General features: G+C 34.4%; 4 protein-coding genes across 4 annotated transcripts; all 4 read right to left on the bottom strand.

Moving 5' to 3' along the window:
* Nucleotides 1-1,332: 1,332 nt before the first annotated feature.
* Nucleotides 1,333-5,556, bottom strand: TRIADDRAFT_34128 (uncharacterized protein; the record flags this gene model as incomplete). The annotated part of the gene is made up of 18 exons (XM_002118351.1): nucleotides 1,333-1,518; nucleotides 1,640-1,804; nucleotides 1,905-1,971; nucleotides 2,148-2,267; nucleotides 2,406-2,513; nucleotides 2,634-2,824; nucleotides 2,915-3,052; nucleotides 3,281-3,395; nucleotides 3,464-3,573; nucleotides 3,664-3,771; nucleotides 3,861-3,930; nucleotides 4,043-4,122; nucleotides 4,213-4,270; nucleotides 4,371-4,532; nucleotides 4,707-4,789; nucleotides 4,884-5,025; nucleotides 5,099-5,211; nucleotides 5,275-5,556. 18 exons carry the CDS (start codon nucleotides 5,554-5,556, stop codon nucleotides 1,333-1,335), a joined length of 2,298 nt encoding a protein of 765 aa, XP_002118387.1.
* A 298-nt stretch (nucleotides 5,557-5,854) lies between these two features.
* TRIADDRAFT_9547 (uncharacterized protein) lies at nucleotides 5,855-6,019 on the bottom strand (the record flags this gene model as incomplete). The annotated part of the gene is made up of 1 exon (XM_002118350.1): nucleotides 5,855-6,019. A coding segment is annotated over one exon (165 nt), but the record flags the coding sequence as incomplete, so codon positions are not given.
* Nucleotides 6,020-9,749: 3,730 nt separating this feature from the next.
* Nucleotides 9,750-12,052, bottom strand: TRIADDRAFT_34129 (uncharacterized protein; the record flags this gene model as incomplete). Its single annotated transcript, XM_002118349.1, has 5 exons — nucleotides 9,750-9,859; nucleotides 10,436-10,517; nucleotides 11,034-11,115; nucleotides 11,338-11,412; nucleotides 11,709-12,052. 5 exons carry the CDS (start codon nucleotides 12,050-12,052, stop codon nucleotides 9,750-9,752), a joined length of 693 nt encoding a protein of 230 aa, XP_002118385.1.
* A 1,880-nt stretch (nucleotides 12,053-13,932) lies between these two features.
* TRIADDRAFT_34116 (uncharacterized protein) lies at nucleotides 13,933-17,995 on the bottom strand (the record flags this gene model as incomplete). Its single annotated transcript, XM_002118348.1, has 18 exons — nucleotides 13,933-14,085; nucleotides 14,190-14,351; nucleotides 14,435-14,504; nucleotides 14,688-14,807; nucleotides 14,913-15,020; nucleotides 15,130-15,320; nucleotides 15,425-15,562; nucleotides 15,719-15,833; nucleotides 15,953-16,062; nucleotides 16,181-16,288; nucleotides 16,366-16,435; nucleotides 16,530-16,609; nucleotides 16,723-16,780; nucleotides 16,895-17,056; nucleotides 17,116-17,198; nucleotides 17,296-17,437; nucleotides 17,539-17,651; nucleotides 17,756-17,995. 18 exons carry the CDS (start codon nucleotides 17,993-17,995, stop codon nucleotides 13,933-13,935), a joined length of 2,223 nt encoding a protein of 740 aa, XP_002118384.1.
* Nucleotides 17,996-19,499: the final 1,504 nt, after the last annotated feature.

Here is a 19,499-nt window from a genome sequence, read left to right as displayed (position 1 = left end):
AGTACCACTTGATTGATTGGCTAATTCCAATTTAAAAAATTCGACGGAGGATCGTGGATGGCCAGTCTATTATTGTACATTATTTCTTGATGATGTACAGTTGGATTCCCTATGGTCGTAATACTGTACTCATTGTACATTACATGTGATAAAGTTTTCAATCTCGTTTATTTAACTTGTTATTAATGGATGTTTGTGTCTGGTATTCATGTATAAATAATCATGCAGCTGGTCGAAAATTTAACGTAAATATACTGGCTTTACCTAGTGGCCAATGTTATTCATTTCAATCTTGTTCGTTGAGTATCTATAGTAGCTAATTGAATTAAAAATTCTTTAAATGTTGCATAATAATGCATGATAGAATTGATATAAATGGTGCATGTTGCTGCAATCATGCTGCTATTTTCGAAAGTATACCTAGCAACTCGAATGGTGTAACGTTATTCCACAAAGCTTTGTTGCAGAGTATTGTGTGTATTTTATCCAGTTGATTTGTCTTGCTGAAAAATTTTAACTATCATGTACTGTATAGTGACTATGACATAATAATTATTATAAAGAGATGGCTTGGTAAAATCCACTAGTGGCACTATTTAATCGATAATTAAACTGTTGCATAGTTTGGTTGCGGCAAAGGTAATACCGCCATCAAATAAAAATGCATTCGTTCGTAATAGAATTTTGTACATTTCTACACAATCATCCCTTAATAAATCTATGCGTCCACAATAAATTATATATGGGAGAGCCAAGTGCAGTAGTGATTGGCATTGGTATCCCCAACACTCGTAGGATTGCATGTTGAGTGAAAGGTAGTCGAAAGCGATACTGTATTTTAATTTTTCCTTAATTTTGAATGTTTTATACTGTTTTAGCATAGGCACGGCAATATATCAATTTACAGTTATCCAATCCAATATTGTTCAAGACATTCTGGCTACGATAATAAATTACGGCTTTAAGTAGTATACCGTGTAGTTTGCCAATAACAAATATTTAAAACAGGTTTTCAAAAAATGAATTACATACAGTATTTTGTGGGCATAGCAAAGAGCGTACTCATGTCATGTTACGCTCTGATCCAATAAATGACTAGTCCAACCCAATACTATAGAATTGTATATAGTTAAAATATATATATGAAAGAAAAGAATATTATATATACATTTCCAAAACTTATCCTGGTACCAAATTTAAAAATCTTGTTTACAAAGGGACTTTACATGCATGTACTGTACATAGGGATAGCGACGGCATACGAACGCATACTTGCAACACATATTCACTGTACTGTACGCCTGTAGCATAATGTATGCCACGCAGCATATATTACCCTGTAATTTGTGCTTCAGCGATAGAACTACAAGCAATCGTGGATATTTTCGATATAAATTCACGCAAACGCGGAATGCAATCAACATCTCGTTGGTTTCGCTTAGTTTCAAACAGAATTGGACAGTCCAGAGAGATACATTCAGCATTAATCACACGTTGACCAATACAATTGCAGCATATCTACGAAATCAAACACAATAAATAGCAAATTAGAAATCAAATAAGACGTCCTTCATATAATACATTTTTTTCATAATAGATTTGACTGATACAAATATGAACTATTTTCTAAAGGTTCAACCTCTTTAAGATGACGATTTTTTCTCTCAAAATCTGATATCCGTTGCTGGGCAATCATGATTGCTTTTTGAGAATCTCGGATACACGAAGGGCAAACACCATCAACAGTCATTTCCTCGCAAACTAGGCAGTGCAAGCTGCTAAAATATTGTGAAATTACCCCTTGCTGTAAAACGAAATTTCACGAAAACGGGAAGTTACATAGTTGTAGGCTTAAAAGGTACAATACAACATAAACACGCCTATGGGTGGCTTTACAGTTATACCTTTGCCACCTGAAACTGACTCTGGTTAATTACGTCTGATCGAATGGATCTGGGTAGTTCAGCATGCCTAATAAAATCAAACAATCCATGTTTCAAGAATATGATTAGAGCCTGTATTAATACTTAATTAATTAATTGGCGGTTTCTAACGGTAACGCCAAGCATACAGTAAGTACAGCTTCTATGTCCTATTATTTCGTCACATAAAAATATTAATAAAACAAATCATTTCATCATTCATACCAGCTTTCAACATCAATGCCAATTAGAGACAGTAATCTGTCTAAAGCTGGCAGTATTTGTTTGGTGATGTAATAAGTGGCATTAAGGCGTAAATTTGGGTCATTTAAAAGTTCACGTGGTCTAGCCAATAAGTGAAAGAGAACTTGATTAAAACAGCATTACAATCGATAAATTGAATTATTAGCTTACACTTCAACTATTGCATAAAACATAAAATTCTTTAAACTATAAGTAATGTATATACACTGTACATGATACCTTCTAACGAGACGAATTAATGGCACTCCAGGTACACCGTAGACGATGACGTATGGCACGCGCTCTCCAATACGAGGCTCTGATCGTCTATCATGAGCCAGCAACTGCCTATTAAAGAATCATATGCATAGCGTCAAAATCTTTTATTTGGTAACTATGATAAAATCTACTATCTAGTTAGAGCGAAAACTATAATGATATTTCATCATATGTACTCAAGTAGCATACTTGGTGATTTCTAAAGCCGGCACACAAGCACCCGGCTTGTAGGTGCTCTTGCCACGATATTCTTTAGCGATAACATAGTCATTAATTGCGACCTTGCCTTCTATAAGCATTCGACACTTATGCAATACATATTTCTTGACAAGTGACATATCACGTCTAGAGAATAGTATCCTAATTGCTTTTTCCATGATCTAATATAAAATAAAATAATTCAACGACCTTTTACAATTAATCTTTAAAAGTTACAGAAATGCCACAGGATTAATTAATAAATAAATAACCTTTGACACTGCAGGACAACCATCTCTTCGAACAGTTTCGATACCTTTAGCATCAAAAGTAGGCTCTTTCTGGTCGGCAGATTCATATGCGTAGCCGACATACCGCTTTTTCGTTATTAATAGTGAGGGTAAAAATACCTAACACAGATAGTAAATACCCTATTACTGCTTATAATGAATCCAACTCAATTAAAATATATTATTATAAGACATTAAGATCAACCGTGGATGAATGGCACAGTTTAAAAACACCTAATCATAATATTAAATTAGCATCGAATAACTAAAGAGTATTTGGACACCAAAATTACGAAAATATTTATTCATATTTATTTTATAAATATATATTTTTTTAATTTTGCAGACCTTTTCGAACTTTAAAGCTACTGGCTTGGGATTCATAGATGTGATAGTCTCAGCAATTTCTCGACCAATTTCAAAAGCTCTAGCTTTGGTTGCACCCTCCAGCAGTACGAACATACTGCAAAGTTACGTTTCTGGTTTATTAGCTCATTTATACTTCTTCATAAAGACATACTAAAAACTTACCTGTCTGTATCACCATATACAACTCTGGCATTCCACTTACTGGTCGTATTGACAATCTTAATAGCACGTTCTAGAGTTTCGCGTGCTTTGCTGACGATACTGTCAGCTAACTATTAAAAATGCAAACAAGAAGCGATTTTTCTATACCTTCATAACTTATAAGTGCTAAAGTACTACACTAAACCTATCTTATCATAAACCTCGATTAACGGCATTCGACCACTGAACGTTGCCCCTGCATACCCATATGTTACGTTAGCTATCATTTTTAAACCAAACTGTCGTATATCGAGGAGGCGATGAAGTGACTAAATGCGAAATAAAATCGAAGTGCTCAAGCTATTTCCTACTGAGAATAAGCGCTTAGAAAAGATCAACATAAAGTACGTATACACACCTTATTATCTTTGCAATCCTTCATAGCTCGCTTTATCATGATACGTGTGTCTAATATTTCTTTCAACATTCTAACAATACGGCAAATATATATAACTATGTAATCATAACTTTAATAAAGCCTAAATCAATTAAATTCTAAATAAATGCTAACAGGCACTTAAACGGATATAACATTTTTACCTCGGTATTACGCCTTTTCGAATATGGTCTTTTACATAGACTGCTCCACATGGTGCAATGCTTATATCATTTCGTAGCTTCTATATCAATTACATACACGTTAAAGTAGGATGATAAGTTAGTCATGTAGCAATAATACTTATCCACATGGCGTCAAATTAGATGCTAACCTTTAGCAAAGACAACGGAACTTGGTGTGATGTGCAGCCAAATTTAAATTCTTTATCCCTATAAACACATTTATTATATTGTGTTAAATATATTCAAATTTATAAGATAATGCCCTGTCAATTATTAATTTCGATTAATGAGATTAAATGCATATTACGTTGCAATTCCAGAAATGCGGCCAAGACAAGTGGTATAACAGTAATTGTATGCTATCATCACAGATGGATATAAAGATTGAAAATCTAGAACCAACACAGGATTCGAATAAAATCGTGATTCTGGTTCCATAACTAATGGAATCACTTCAGGGGCCTTCATCCTACATGTACGCAAAATGCATGATTTTACGCCTTGTCTATGAATATCTTACGAAACTTTTAAATTGATCTAAAGCTTAAATACCTAATATACTGCATATGAGTTGCATACTACAAGTAGCAATAAAAATTGTTAAAGCCAAACTCGACGACATCGAGTGCTAGTATCAACTTACCAAGTTCGCTGCTTCTCGCTAACCGACACCGGAATATAATTCATCGGTTTCGCCAGTCGAAGAAGCATCGACTCAATACGAAACTAAACGATATTAAGTTAGTCCTTACACTTCATGGTACAGAATTGCAACTATTGCATTCCATTAAATTTTGTTAACTGTAGCTTTAACTTATACCTGACTCCCTCTTGAAAGGACAGAGTAAAATTGAATACCATAGAGCCGAGCGAATTCACTGCTTCTATCAATCATATCGAAGGTTTCGAGTAGTCGCCAATTACCACGACATCGAATAATGTAATATTCTATGGTGCGCCACCTACAATGAAATAGTCATCATATAAAACAGCCGATGTGGTGAACTTTAAACTTAAATATCACGATAGAATTACCGATTTCTATCATCATGAAACCAATCCGTCAAAGAGCGAAAAGTATGTAATGCATGTCGGCGATGTAAAACATGGTCTATTACACTTTCAAAAGTATAGCTTCTTAACGCGACCTGGCAAAATAGATAACCATCTCAAGATCTTCCCTCACTTGCTAGTTCTAAAATTTGAACAACTACCTCATAACGCATAATACGCCAAATATTGACTATTACTCTACCAACAATGAATACATCAGTCTTATAGTTAGCCTGGAAATCATTTTCCAACTCCAGTTGAAATTTATTATTTACAGATGGAACTCTAGATAATAAAGTCGCTAAATCGATTTGAAGACTTTTACTCCGCTGCAACAAATACCCCCAAGACAACATTTGAATTTCGTACCCGACTAAGATGTCTGGATCCCATCTGAAAAGAACAGTGTAGATCGCATTTAGCCTTGCTGGATAAAACATAAGTAAGCATGATTAAAATATATAATGACCTTCTGATTAGTCTAACAAGTGCTAGCAATAAGGAAATTTCATCCGCTACATATTCTGCGATCACATCACTCACACCACATCTCGCGAGCAATTGTCTCTGGTACTGGGATTTACGAGACCTGAAGCTACTACTTGAGCGGTGTTCCTCTTCTACTGTTGGGTCGTTATCTATCGTCGCTGATTTTTGTGTGCTAGTCAAACCCAAATCAGCTATATTCAATTCATCATGCTCATGCAAGGATGATGGAACCTTCTGCAATTTCGTATCGACCAAAATCATTCCTGTAATCTCTTTCCTTAAGGCATCACCATCAGGAATATCTCTATGAACATGATAAAATATCCCCAAAACTGAATCGAATTCTGGATCAGGAGACAAATCCTTCCTGGTTCCAATATGTAATTCCAAACTTAAAGTCGTTAAATGTTCAACCTAATTGAAAAACATTACTGTTGTATTAAAGCTGAACTCATCGAAGGCTGCATTTATATTATATATTAATTAATTTAATTATCATTGAAGAGTATTACGATAAAAAAACCTCTCGTGAAGCTTTTCCATCCTTTGGATTGTGAAAACTACTTCGTATCACAAGATCACAATCGTGTGTATCGAGACCCCTAACACGATTCAGTTTTCTGGTATCATCTTGAAACTAAATAAATAGCATATACAAACAAACGGCACCGATGTTTAAAGTAAGGTAAAATTTATAATGACCGAAATATATTAAAATTACTTACGTTTATCGAATAGTCTTCAGGTAAAAACTGTTCTTTCGATTCTGTCGACGCACTTAATTTGACTACCTTTTTGCTACTTTTCCATCTCTTTTCGATGTCATTACAAATAGATTTTCTAGTGGGTGGACCTTTACAGGGTGTAATAACTGCATCCGCTTTACGCACAGAGTTAATTACCGGGAGGATTTCCTTCGGCACTTTACGATCATAATTTAAGTCATTGTAACTTGATTTCATAAAATGACGTAAGTACGGATGAATGCTATTGCTTAAAATAAGTTGCCAATGGCTTAAGCCACTAATATATACAGTGTTATTATTTCCAGATTCGAATTTCGGTAGCTCTGAAATCTTTCCATCAAGGCCAGGTGCAATATAAGTTACATATTTGAAAGAGCAAGCGAAGTATACCGTATAAGCTTAAGGCATTCCAATCGTCTATAACATTTTAACTCACACAACTAACCTTATCTGATTTAACTCTCAAAAATCGGCCTTGAATTTCTCTGTACACATTAATTACAATGATGCTATTTAGTTAAGTAATAATTTAAATACATGCATAAACACGTTGAAACACTACCGTATTCTTCGACTTTTATTTGGATTTAACATTAAATACTCCTTTCTCAAATAAATCTTACTTTGGTCGCCGAGGTATATCTACCGCCTCACTACAATATGGTTCAACAAATTTAGCCCCTAGTACACCAACTTGTGAGCAAGTTGACAAGATATCTTCTTTTGACGGTGGATCGCAATTCGGTCTCCAAACACCAGATTCATTTAAAGGTAGGCTATTAAAGAAGCAATTTGTCGTAAAAAGATATCTTTTGTGGTAGAGAAATACAAAATAGATAAATGTAGAATTTTCAGTTAAGTTCTTTTATTAACCTGTAGCAGAGATTCCTATAACTAATATCAGTTTGAATTTTCACAGGTAGAGCACTCGAAAGCTGTGATTTCTTATCTTCTAGGGAACTGGTCAAAACTGGCCGAATATCAGAATCTAATGTAGTATCATGAGCATCATTACCTTCACGAACTGAACCAAATGAAGACAACGGCTCTAAACTTTCACATAATTCAAGTTGACTTTCATTATGATGATGCATATTCTCTCCTATTTGCGATGCTGCCCTTCCAACAAAGTAGCTATCGCTGGTATTGCTATGTTGATTCGGAGAATTCGCTAATGGCGGTGTATTACTATTAGGCGAGCTATGTATTGGAGACGGAAATGATAAGTTGACCATGACATCTTCTGACGTAGTCCTATTATTACAGGTAGGAAATGTAATACTGCCAGAGCCAAGAGATGACCATAGCAATGATTCAGCTGGACTATGCAATAAATTTTCGTCATTACTTGCATTTGATGCTACTGCAGTCGTATTTGAAGTATCATTTATTGTACTGGTTATGTCATCCTGCTTTCCTAAAGTTTGATTTAAATTGGTCGGGGTTGCCACCTCAGAATGACCGTCCTGTTGCACCTTTGTGACCTTGCTAAAATAGCGCATCAATGTCGCGTTACCACGTTGAGTTGCTAAAGGTTGTTTCTTCCCATGAATATTAGCGGTGTTTTTATCAACACGAAAATCTCTTCTCATTTGTTCATCAAAATTAAAATCACAACTTTTCATTGTCCTATCGTCAATACCTTGTCCCTTTAATTTCTTGCTAGGACTTTGTACCTGACTCGCGCTTAACGAATGATCCGACTTTTCTAAACTTTGCATATCATCAACTACCAACTCATCCCTCATTTGAGAATCGAATGTTCCGTCAAAAATATCAGTTTTTGTATTCTTATCTAAAAATTTGAGAACTGGTACAGATTTTATCTTTGCTACCGCTAAGCTTTTTTCATCATCTGTTTGAGCAGTGGACGTCACTTTCTGATTAGTTGATTCGATCGGTAATTTTGTATTACCTTTACCAGAAATAATTTGTGCAACGGCTACTATTGGTTGCAATTTTCTTTTGCGATTTATTTTACTTTCATGATCGGATTGTTGCGATCGATGCGGAATGTCTAACGATTTATCATCTTTGCCTGGAGTCACAGGTATAGATGCCACCATCTGGTTGACTACCGAGCTTTTCCTGCGAATTCTCTTCAATTTGGTCAAACTATCTGCTAACTTATGCGTAACTGGTTGGTCATTACTTGATAAATCACTTGCAGCATCTTCTAGACTCTCCGTTGACGAAGAATCGTCTGCGCCATCTAGCTGGAATATATGACTTGCATCGCCAGAGGTAGATTCCGGAGAAGTAAATAACATATTTTGAGAGCTTAACCTACAAAATTAAAATGGCTTTAGGTTAATAAGCATATCTTTGATAACATAATATGCCAGAAGTACGTAATTCTTGGTACTCAAGTAGAAGTACTTTTCTTTGCGGCTAAAATAAATCTAATTTTGTAGCATTGACTTTATGCAATACTTACGAATCGTTCAAGTTTTCTGTAATGGTACTTTTACAATTCCACGCCTGAGACATTTCCAGACTTTCCTCTAATTCCTCCTTTTCCAACCGCAGCTTTTCGTCAGACATGGAGTCATTAATAGCACCGCTACCGTAGAGAACACTAACTTCGCCATCATCAGGTATGGTCTCACATATTTGACTACTAGAAATGTCGTCTGCCAAACCTGCAACAAGTTGGACTAGATCCGGATCAATAGAGCCCTCATCTGTAAAGTAATGAAGCGGTTAAATTTATCCAGCTAACAAGGCATTTCTCGTCGGCAAGGAACAATATACAAGTACCTTCGTAAAGGTCTATAGTTTCATTCAAACTTGAGTTTAATTCAGATGGTTTAACAAACTGGCTGTCATCAGCTTGACAAATGTCGTAACTGTCTTTGTCTAATCAAGTGGAATATTATTAACGAATCTTTATTAATAATAATAACAATATTGCATAAAATATCCAATTTCAATATGCGTATCGTCAAAGATTCTGTCTTGTTACTTCAAAATATTGTCGATCATAAAGGCGTTATAACATCTAATTAATCACAAAAATGTACCAGACTGAATCGTATGAGCATCGTTCCCAAAAGCTAATGCTGCAGTTACATTGACTTGAATAGAATCATCTTTTTTTACGTAATTCTCATTCCTGTTGTAGAAATTGCTTCTCTTTAGTGTAAATCAAAGTGCGTTCAAGTAACAAATTTGTAACAAATACAAAAAAATTGCAAACCTACTTAAGTGCTTCATCATAACCATAGATAATTTTATCAATCTGCTTCAGGAAAAGCTGTTCAGTCTCTAAAACAACAGGATCTTCTCGTTCTATATAATCACAAAAATGCATGAATTTATTGATGATCACCCTGATGCTAAGGATGATGTTCTCATAAGTGGCAGTATCACTTTTAAGCTGAATTCTTAAAGTAAGGTTAACCTTGGGAAGGATTTTTTATTAACTGAGAAGACTCATTTCTATCATGTCGTCGTTGTCGTTCATCATCCCACAAGGCTTGAATTCCAGGGTTAATACCAACCTGATCTAATTACGCAGAAAGCACTGTTCAGATCTAATAGTGAACAGTATGGCTCTATCAGCCATAAGATACATACTTATTAAATCATGCCGATTGATAATATCAGCCGCAACAGCATCGACTTCTACTTCACAGCTGCTGGTACGTTCTAATTCACTTAAACAATCTTGCCTGTTCATGCAAAAGATTTATAGCGTTTTAACTAACACGTAGTACGATAGTTAATTATATCAATTTCCATAGAGCAATATTAAAATAATATCACATTATCTAGCTAACTTGGACTAACAATAAAAATTAACACACAGCTTTTACCAAGGCACAAGCCGGATATTGCATTAACAAGTATTAGTCGTTTATAGTGTATTACTTACTCAGAGATAGTTTGATTGTTCCAAATCTTTTCACCTGGAGTGAGATAAGGTTGTAGAGCAGTCGATGGCAAGGAACAATTATCCACAACGAATAAATCGGTCATCTCTGATGACATCATATCTGTAAGGAAAACGAAAGGAATTTCCTTGGCTACAAATTATCTCGCATATTTTATTACGCTAAATATCAATTCAGAGCAGTGCTACCTTGTATATCATCCGTTATCCTGAATTTTACGGCATTTAACTTAATCCAATTCATTCCATAGAGGTTGTAATCGATGAAAAACTTGGAAAAATAATATTAAGCCAAAAATAAAGGTAAAGGGCCAGTTCCATCAATTATATTATCCACTCCATTTTAATTTGTTTTTACTTCGTCATACAAAACCTATGAGTATTAATAGATTTCCACAGCAGATACCACATGGTGTTATGTTATAACTTTCTAAATTACGTGGACTATTTTCATCGCATAATGCTAGTCTACTATAACAGTAATTATTTTGTAGTGCTTTAATTATAAATCTCAAGTATATATAAGATACAGTACAGTGCCATACAGTGTATTGTTTTAGAGATACTCGGAGTTAGTGATGAGTTGTTTATAACGTTATGCATGAGAGAACATATATATTACAGCATTAGATCCAATGATATCGTGCGCATTTTTCCATTAAATTAACTTAAAGTGGGATTACATTTAAATTTCGAATGTGATAACATTGCAATAGTACATTACTGAATGAGAAAGATGAAGTATTATCTTCACTATTAACCATATAAAGACTTTATATCTTTTTACCTGTAATGTAAATGGCAGGTGAGCTTCATGAGGTTGAAAGACTTTATTCATGACAGCTCCAGTTAAGAGCAAATCTGCAATTCTTCAAGATCAATACCGTTTTATTAATGAAAATGCGTTCAATTACGAATGATGCATTACAGTAGCCCAGAGAGCGTAGCTAATTTTAATACTTTGTATCACTTCAGTAATAACTGCACTATACGTTCATGTGAATATGCACTGCAAAAAATATATTCTATAGCATGAGTTTAAGTTATCTTAATTCATACTGCACTTATGCAAAGTCACATAATTCACATACTTGCCCACCAGGTTAGGGTTATAAATGTAAATTTTTAAAAAGGGCCTAGGGCTTGGATTATAACCATACATTGGCCTATCGAACCAAAGAAAATTGAGTTACAGTCAAACATAACTATACTGTACTTAGCTTCCTATATCATATGATAGTTATGAAAGAGAATGGATGAAATTTGCCAACAATGACATCATCAGTGGTCAAACGTTACTAGTGTTATATAAAGTACAGTACTGTACATTGGACATTGTCAATAACCTACTCGATCATATGAGTTAGGAATATCTCATCCCAAGTACTGTCCTACATAAGCCAAGTACAACGAAAGCATATTCTAAATGGATACTAAAATGCACAAAAAATGAAATACTTACACTCCATTAACAAGCGATATTTTAAAGACCGTTTGCTGATGCCACGAATTACTGGAAGCTGCATTAGACTCACTCATTGAGGCGTTAATTGCTTTATCAATACTAAGAGCAAATTCTTCTAAGTACTTATCAACAGGTTGTGAGCCATCATAAGGAACGTATAAGTAAGGGAAAACACCATGAATGTGTAAACATGCTTTTTGACCAGCTGGTGTTGGACCGAATACTCGCAAAATAGGTACACGCTTGACCGATGTCTTACGAAATGGTGAATAACAAACATCCAGCTTAGGCACCGGTCTACTCATATAGAAATCGATAGTAAAAATTCTGATTGAGAACATTATGGCAACGGATTAATATTCCGAATACTCTTCCAAGAAATGACTATTTGCTGTCAATCTTGGACACCTGAACACTTCTACAATAAGTCACGACTGTCATGTTGGCTTGCTACTCCAAGGTTTAATCGGAGACTAATTTTCCTTTCTTGCAATTCATGGACCTCCATCTATCTGTACCTTAAAAGGCTGGTAATACAGTAGAACCATTGATGCAATATTTCACCATACGTTAATACTACAATTATTCTACCTCTGATCAATCTATATCTTAACAATATCAAGGATTCCTAAATAGCCCAATAACATGAAGAATATATTATACAACGAAATCAGCCTTGCTCTAATCAGCGATGATGGCCTCCACGATTTGGCTAGGTAGTATTTGTAATATTCGAAATACAGTACTGTACTGTACGTTTAATCATGCTCACGTTTAGTACAGTACTGTACAGTAAAATGTATTGTAAATTAGAGTACTGTGCACTGTAGTTGACAGTATCCGGAACGAAATGACGGATCGAATAATTAATTAATTGGTCTTACAGTATAGGCAATACATCTAATTCATAATCATGGACTTAGTCTAGGCTAGATCAAGGCTGTAGTTTACCAGTTAAGTATCTTTCATTCTCCTGCACTTCAAGAAAAACTACGCCCTATTCAAAGTTCTAACTTCTAAGGCATTTTCTTTGTGCATCTATGGTGCTGTCATAGAAGTAAAGAAACTTTTTCTTCTTACTCGAGCACTATACCGTACCGTAACGACAGTTCATGTCTTTACTTTCTAAAGTATTGAAGTAAACAAAAAAATATGTACCGTTCCTCTGATATTCATCAAGGTACGAAATTTCTAGTCATGTCTACCACAATCAATTCTGAATTCATTTTAACCGGTTACAATTATTCGGGTTAAAGTTTCATCAGGGTCAAGCAGCTGTAACTGACTTTAAATGATACAAAAATTGATTATAGCAAACACCACAAGGCACTTCGTACCTCCTTGTCAAATTAGTCATATGAAAAGGATATTGAACTACAGTACATATCAAAACACTCCTACAGATTCGACGATCTCCAATAGTTGCAAGATTATTTTCATGTATGGAGATAATATAGTAGACGAGTAACCTACGATGGAGGCGATGTGCCTATCGAAACTGCAAATGATTTTAATTAGTAGTAAAGCTATTTTCAAGTATTGAGATCATTAAGAAGTCGAGTAATTTAGGATCTAGACGATCTACACATATTGAGAAGCTGAAAATAATTTTATGATCTTGATAAATGAGAAGTAATAAATAAATAATAATTAACAAATAATATAAAAGGAGATATAGTGACATAATTAAAATGAAGATGGAAACAATAAATAGACAGTACATCAACATTATATTGACAAAATTATTTCATTAGCCAAACAATTAAGCTAACTGGAAATACACTAGGTAGAACGTTCGATGAATCGATTGCTCTTATAATAAAATAAATGCATGCCCTATGAGATAAGAAGCACGGTAGCGCATGCACTACTTTCTCCTTATGCTAAAATATGCATCAGTAATTCAGATACATGCTTCATGTAGTTTACAGAGCAAGGCATAAAGCGGTTTTACCGCTCTAAATAAAATTTTAGATCCAATATTGATCTGATCTGACTATGTAATAGATATGTTTAATACACAACTGGGTGTGTGGATTCGGCTAGTTAAAATATAAAATAAAATGTTGACTTAGATTAAATACTGGCCAAACTAGGTTATTTTCCTATCTGTCCAATAATATAAATTAAACAAAAACATCTTAAAGAGCTAATAATTTAATCTAGAAATTTCATTTCTAGAGATTAGTAAATTATGTAAGAAATTAGTGACTCCCAAAACTTAACTTCTGCTAGAAAATACTTCAATCACTTTTCGTAAATGCGAAGCTTGTACTAATTCGTGCTTTGCCTTCAGTACTTTAAATAAAATAGGACAATCCAATGATTCACATTGGACATCACAAAGGCGAACCCCAATGCATTGATAACATAACTATGAAATGATAATGATCTACTTAGTACACAATAAATTTAAGTACCACAAATGATTAATTTGAATCATTTAATGGTATACCGGTTACTGTTTAAGATCATTACCTCCTTCATCTTGCAATGAGCACGTTCCATCAAGCGTAGACGATCTTGTATTAATAAAATGGCCTTCTGAGGATCAGATTGACATTTACAGCAAATACCATGATTTGTAACAATTTCACATATAGGACATCTTAAACTATTAAAATATTGAGAGATTGTGGCCTAAAATGTTCACATATAAACTATTAATAACGAATTGATAGATAATCAACAACTTTATAAGTATTATGAGGACAAAGACAAACCTTTTGAATTAGATCGTTACTTTGAGGGACAAAAGCCGCCGAACGGAGGGATCTCGGTAATTCATTATACCTAAAAGATAGAACAAAGCAAGGTAAAAAATGTCTAATTCAAATTTTACGTTTATCAAGTTAAAAAGAGACCTAACTACTTATAATATATTCGAATATAATTATGCTATATGACTAGGATTTAGATAATATTGTTAAACGTAGGATTTTATGAAGGTAACTTTTTACGCAATGAATTGCTCACCATGCATTTGTATCGACACCGATAAGCGAAAATATTCTATTAAGAGGGGGAAGAATTTGTTTCGTAATGTAATATGCTGCATTTAACCTTAAACTTGGATCGCTTAAGAATTCAATAGGCCTATCATAGTAGCCAAAAATACGGTCAGTATTAAAAATATATAACGACTTAATGAATACTATAATTGACGAACTAGAGCAGCTATTACTGTATTAACTCCTTTACCTTCGAACCAAACGTATCAATGGCAAGCCGGGCATTCCATATACCACAACATACGGTACACGTTCACCAACTCGCGGTTCAGCCCGCTTATCAGTAGCTAGTAATTTCCTAAAGTTTCATAATATAGAACACTTCATTAGTTTCAATATCCTTTGCATTAACAGCTAGTACTATTTATCATCCGTAACTGTGAGCTATATTCCTCCGTTGAACCTACTTTGAGATCTCCAATGAGGGAACACAAGCCCCCGGTTTGTATGAGCTACGCCCACGATATTCTTTAGCGATAACAAAATCTTTTGTGCTGGCTTTACCATCAATTAATTTTTGACATTGCCTCAATACAAATTTCTTTATTAATGATACATCTCGTTGCATAAATAACATCTTGATAGATTTTTCTAATATCTGAAAAGTAGACAGCGATAAAAATATTCTCGTTAACAATTTAGATTGCATAATTAATACAGCCTCCTCAATTAAGTTCTTTATGATAATAGACATATATATACTTTCGCAACAGCTGGACAGCCATCTCTGCGAACAGTTTCTATTCCTTTTGCATCGTAAATTGGTTCAAATTGATCTTCTTTTTCATATGCAAATCCAACATAGCGTTTTTTCGTTTGTAGTACGCATGGCAAATACACCTAAATAAAATATATAATATTAAATAAGATTATTTAACATTTAGTCTATATACTTAAATAAAAACAGTGCATATGAATAATATTATCACATGCTAGTACTTAGAATAATAATACTAGACTAACATCTCGTACGCAAGTACTGAAAGTAACTTAGACCTTTTCAAACTTTAATTTAACCGGTACAGGATTTAGTTCCGTAACCCGTTTCGTAATTTCTCTACCAATACGAAAGGCCTCATCCTTAGTGGCACCCTCAAGTAAAATGAACATGCTACACAATACGTATGCAAAAACAGAAAATATTCAGTTGCCTAGTGCTGTTTGAAATCAAGTGAGTTTCAACATTTAGCTACTGTACTTACTTGATTCAACTAAGAAATAGTAGCATACCTATCTGTATCTCCATAAACAACTTTTGCTTTCCATTCGGGAGTATTTTCTACCAAGTGTATCGCACGGGTTAAAGTCTCTCGAGCCTTAGCTACGATACTATCGCCAATCTTCAATTCCAAATTACATTTATTAAGATTGCATTCATGTCTTAATTTACAATGTAAGAATAGTAGCATTTTAGGGGTGTCAAGATCATAAAAGGTTTGTTATCTAATGCTTAATAACCTCAACACAAGGCATACGTCCTGAAAAGTTGGCCGAAGTATAACCATAAGTCACATTAGAAATTAATTTCAATCCTAGCTGCCTCGCATTTAGAAGACGTTCTAAGGCCTAATGCCAAAATTCGTCGATCTAAAGTTATAACCCAAATCTTGCAAGGTAATATGATGTATTAATGGCAGACTTACCTTATCTCCTTTGTTTTTTTTCATAGCTCCTTTTACCATAACACGAGTATTTAAGATTTCCTCTAGCATTCTACATTATATCATTTGCAAATAGTAAATAAATCAATAGCAGCTAGCAATGACGTTAGTTATGCTCCCTTAATGTTGCATTGCTACTACTGTACCTTGGTAGTACCCCTTTACGGATGTTACTTTTAACAAAGGCGAGTCCCGTCGGTGAGACAGTGTAGTCTTCTTTAATTTTCTATACATGTCAATATTAATACTGTACAATTAGTTTATAACAAAAGTCTAATGTAATACAGATAAATAACAGTGAGGATTAAAACATGAAGTAAAATAGTGCACGATCGTTACCTTCATGGTTGCTAAAGGTACACGCAATGTAGTACAACCAAATTGCCTACTTTCGTCTCTTTTATCAATATTAAAAATACGCAGATTAATTTATAGATAAACTTAATTATAGTTAGTTTTCATACAATAGTCAACTATATCTGCGATTAAGATATTGCTGTGCGTCACGAACGTGATAATATTCTTGACATTTCCCAGGCAAGTTGAAAAGCAGTAATTGTAAGCTATAATTATTGATGGGTATAAGGACTGAAAATCTAAAACCACAACCGGATCTGAGTAAAAACGAGATTCAGGCTCCAAAATCAAGGATATCACTTCCGGAGCTCTCATCCTGAAATCGTAGTTAGATTAATTATAATACATAAAAATTAGAACAGTCCTGTTACATACATAGCTCTTTGATCAGGGCTTGGTGACACTGCTATATAATTCATCGGCTTTGCAATTCGCAACATCATGGATTCTACTCGGAACTAAATTATTAAAATTGGAGAAGATATCATTCTGTGTATCCCATAAGATCGATATAGTGTTTTTAATGTGATGTTCATATTGCTTTTCCAGTCTTACTTGACTTCCCCTTGATAAAACGGAATAAAACGGAATTCCAAAAAGTCTTGCAAATTCACTAGTTAAACCGACCGTATCCAATTCATTCAACAATAAAAAATTGCTCCGACAGCGCATTAGATAATATTCAATTGTCTTCCACCTATAAGAGCCAACAGATATTACATACCGAAAATGTACAAATCTACTCTTGGCTTACTAACGCCTATATCCTATAGGATTTTAACAGATATTCGCATTTACCTGTGAGAGTCTTGATTAAAATATTCCGTTAATGTTTCAAAGGAATAATGAGGCACCCTTTGATGTAATACATGGTATGAAACATTTTCAAATGTATAAATATTCAATGTAACCTGAAGTCAATTAAAATGGTTATCCATTATCCTTAATGATACATGAATAGCATACCATTTACCCAATCGTCAAAACAGTACATTTTATTACATGTAAAACTTACTTCGCTTCGAACTATTCGCCACACATTCAATAAAATTCTACCGATTACAAATAAGTCTGTTTTATAACGAGCGAGTGAATTATCAGTTAACTCAATTTGGGATCTAATTTTTTGTTCAGGAATACGCGACAATCTAGGCGCTAAACCGATTTTCAAAAATTTAGCTCTGTCGAATACATAGCCCCATGAAAGCATTTGAATCTCATAGCCAATTAGAATATCCGGATCCCAGCTATACATACAAATAACAATTGTAATTAAAATTGTTTATGAAACTAAATTATAACTAAAGAAGGAAAACATCTAAATGTCAGTTGCAAGGTAATTAACATGCTGCCGGATGCGATATCAAAATCCGGAATTTTAATATCGTACATTTTGTTAAATTTACTAATAGGCACCTTTTCATAACTAATCCTAAAGACTTCAAAAGGCTATCTTCATCAGGTACATATTCTACCCAAGCATTTGTCACGCCACATTTATCAAGCATTCTACTTCTACCACTTAAATTTAATACGTCCATTACACGACCGCTACGATTAGACTTCTTCTCATCAGGAGACGTGAATAAACTATCATCAGAATTGAAACCTTCACATAGCGTAATTGAATCGTTACATTTAATATCGAATGATCCTTTTGAATCAGCTTGTACTGAACTCTCCCTGTCGTACAGGCTTGGATCAACAATAATCATACCAGAAAAGGAATTCTTAAGATGTGAACTACGTGGAATATCACGATATAAATGATAGAATAATACGCGTATTGGATCACATTCCGGATCAGGATTTAGCTTCGCTCTCGTTCTATATGCAATTCTATGCTCATTATTGTTAGATGTTGTACTTATTAATAAACAGAACTCAAATTAATTACAGTCTAACCAAGTACTTTGTCAATTGCAAGAATAATGTACTTCATGAACAGCCTTCGCAGTGTCTGGATTATGTTGGCTAATACGAAAGTCATATGTGTTTTTTGGAGATGGGCCTTCAATTTGTGAATCTGCAGCTAAACGACGCCCAAACTTCTGTACAGAGTCCTAGCATGATTTATCGAAGCAAAAGGTATAACGCTGATTCACATGATAATATTACGATAAAAAAATAATGCGTAACTCTTTTACCATTTCAGTGGCAGTAAATATTCTATCCTTTGGTTTAAATTTGAGGTTATTGTCATGTATTGATTCCTTACTAAGCGGTGTGCGAGGAGAACAATTAAAATCTCCTTTGACGTACGCGTCTCCAGCAATATTAACCATTGGTTTATTATCAGTTATTGATCCAGTTTTAGGTGAATTTGATAACGAAGATTTTGAGCAAGGGGAGGGAATCAGGAACTTCTCACTATCAGTGATTAAATTTTTCGTACTTGTAGATAATTGACTGGCGGGTGATGAGCTTTCACGCGTACTCTCATTGAGAATAGCACTAATCATTGAAGGGTCTTGCGTAAAATCTCCCACCTGATGACATATTTTGTCAAACTGAACAGATTTCTGCTTTTTAGCACCATCGCCAACTACACTGGAGTCCAGATTATCAACGTCTACGATGCAAGATTGCTTTCGTTTGATACCATAACTTTTATCAGTTATCCACTTTTCAACGCTATTTCGTGTTGGAGGTTCTAGGCTTGGGATAACTATAACATTTCTATCGCCAAGGATAGCATCGCGAGCAATAAAATTTTTATGCATCTCGTAACTTATATCAGGTAAAGACCGACATGCTAA

The sequence above is a fragment of the Trichoplax adhaerens genome, genomic scaffold (assembly GCF_000150275.1).
Source record: "Trichoplax adhaerens TRIADscaffold_47 genomic scaffold, whole genome shotgun sequence".
Classification (NCBI taxonomy): Eukaryota; Metazoa; Placozoa; class Uniplacotomia; order Trichoplacea; family Trichoplacidae; genus Trichoplax; species Trichoplax adhaerens.
This window is presented reverse-complemented; position numbering and strand designations above follow the sequence as displayed.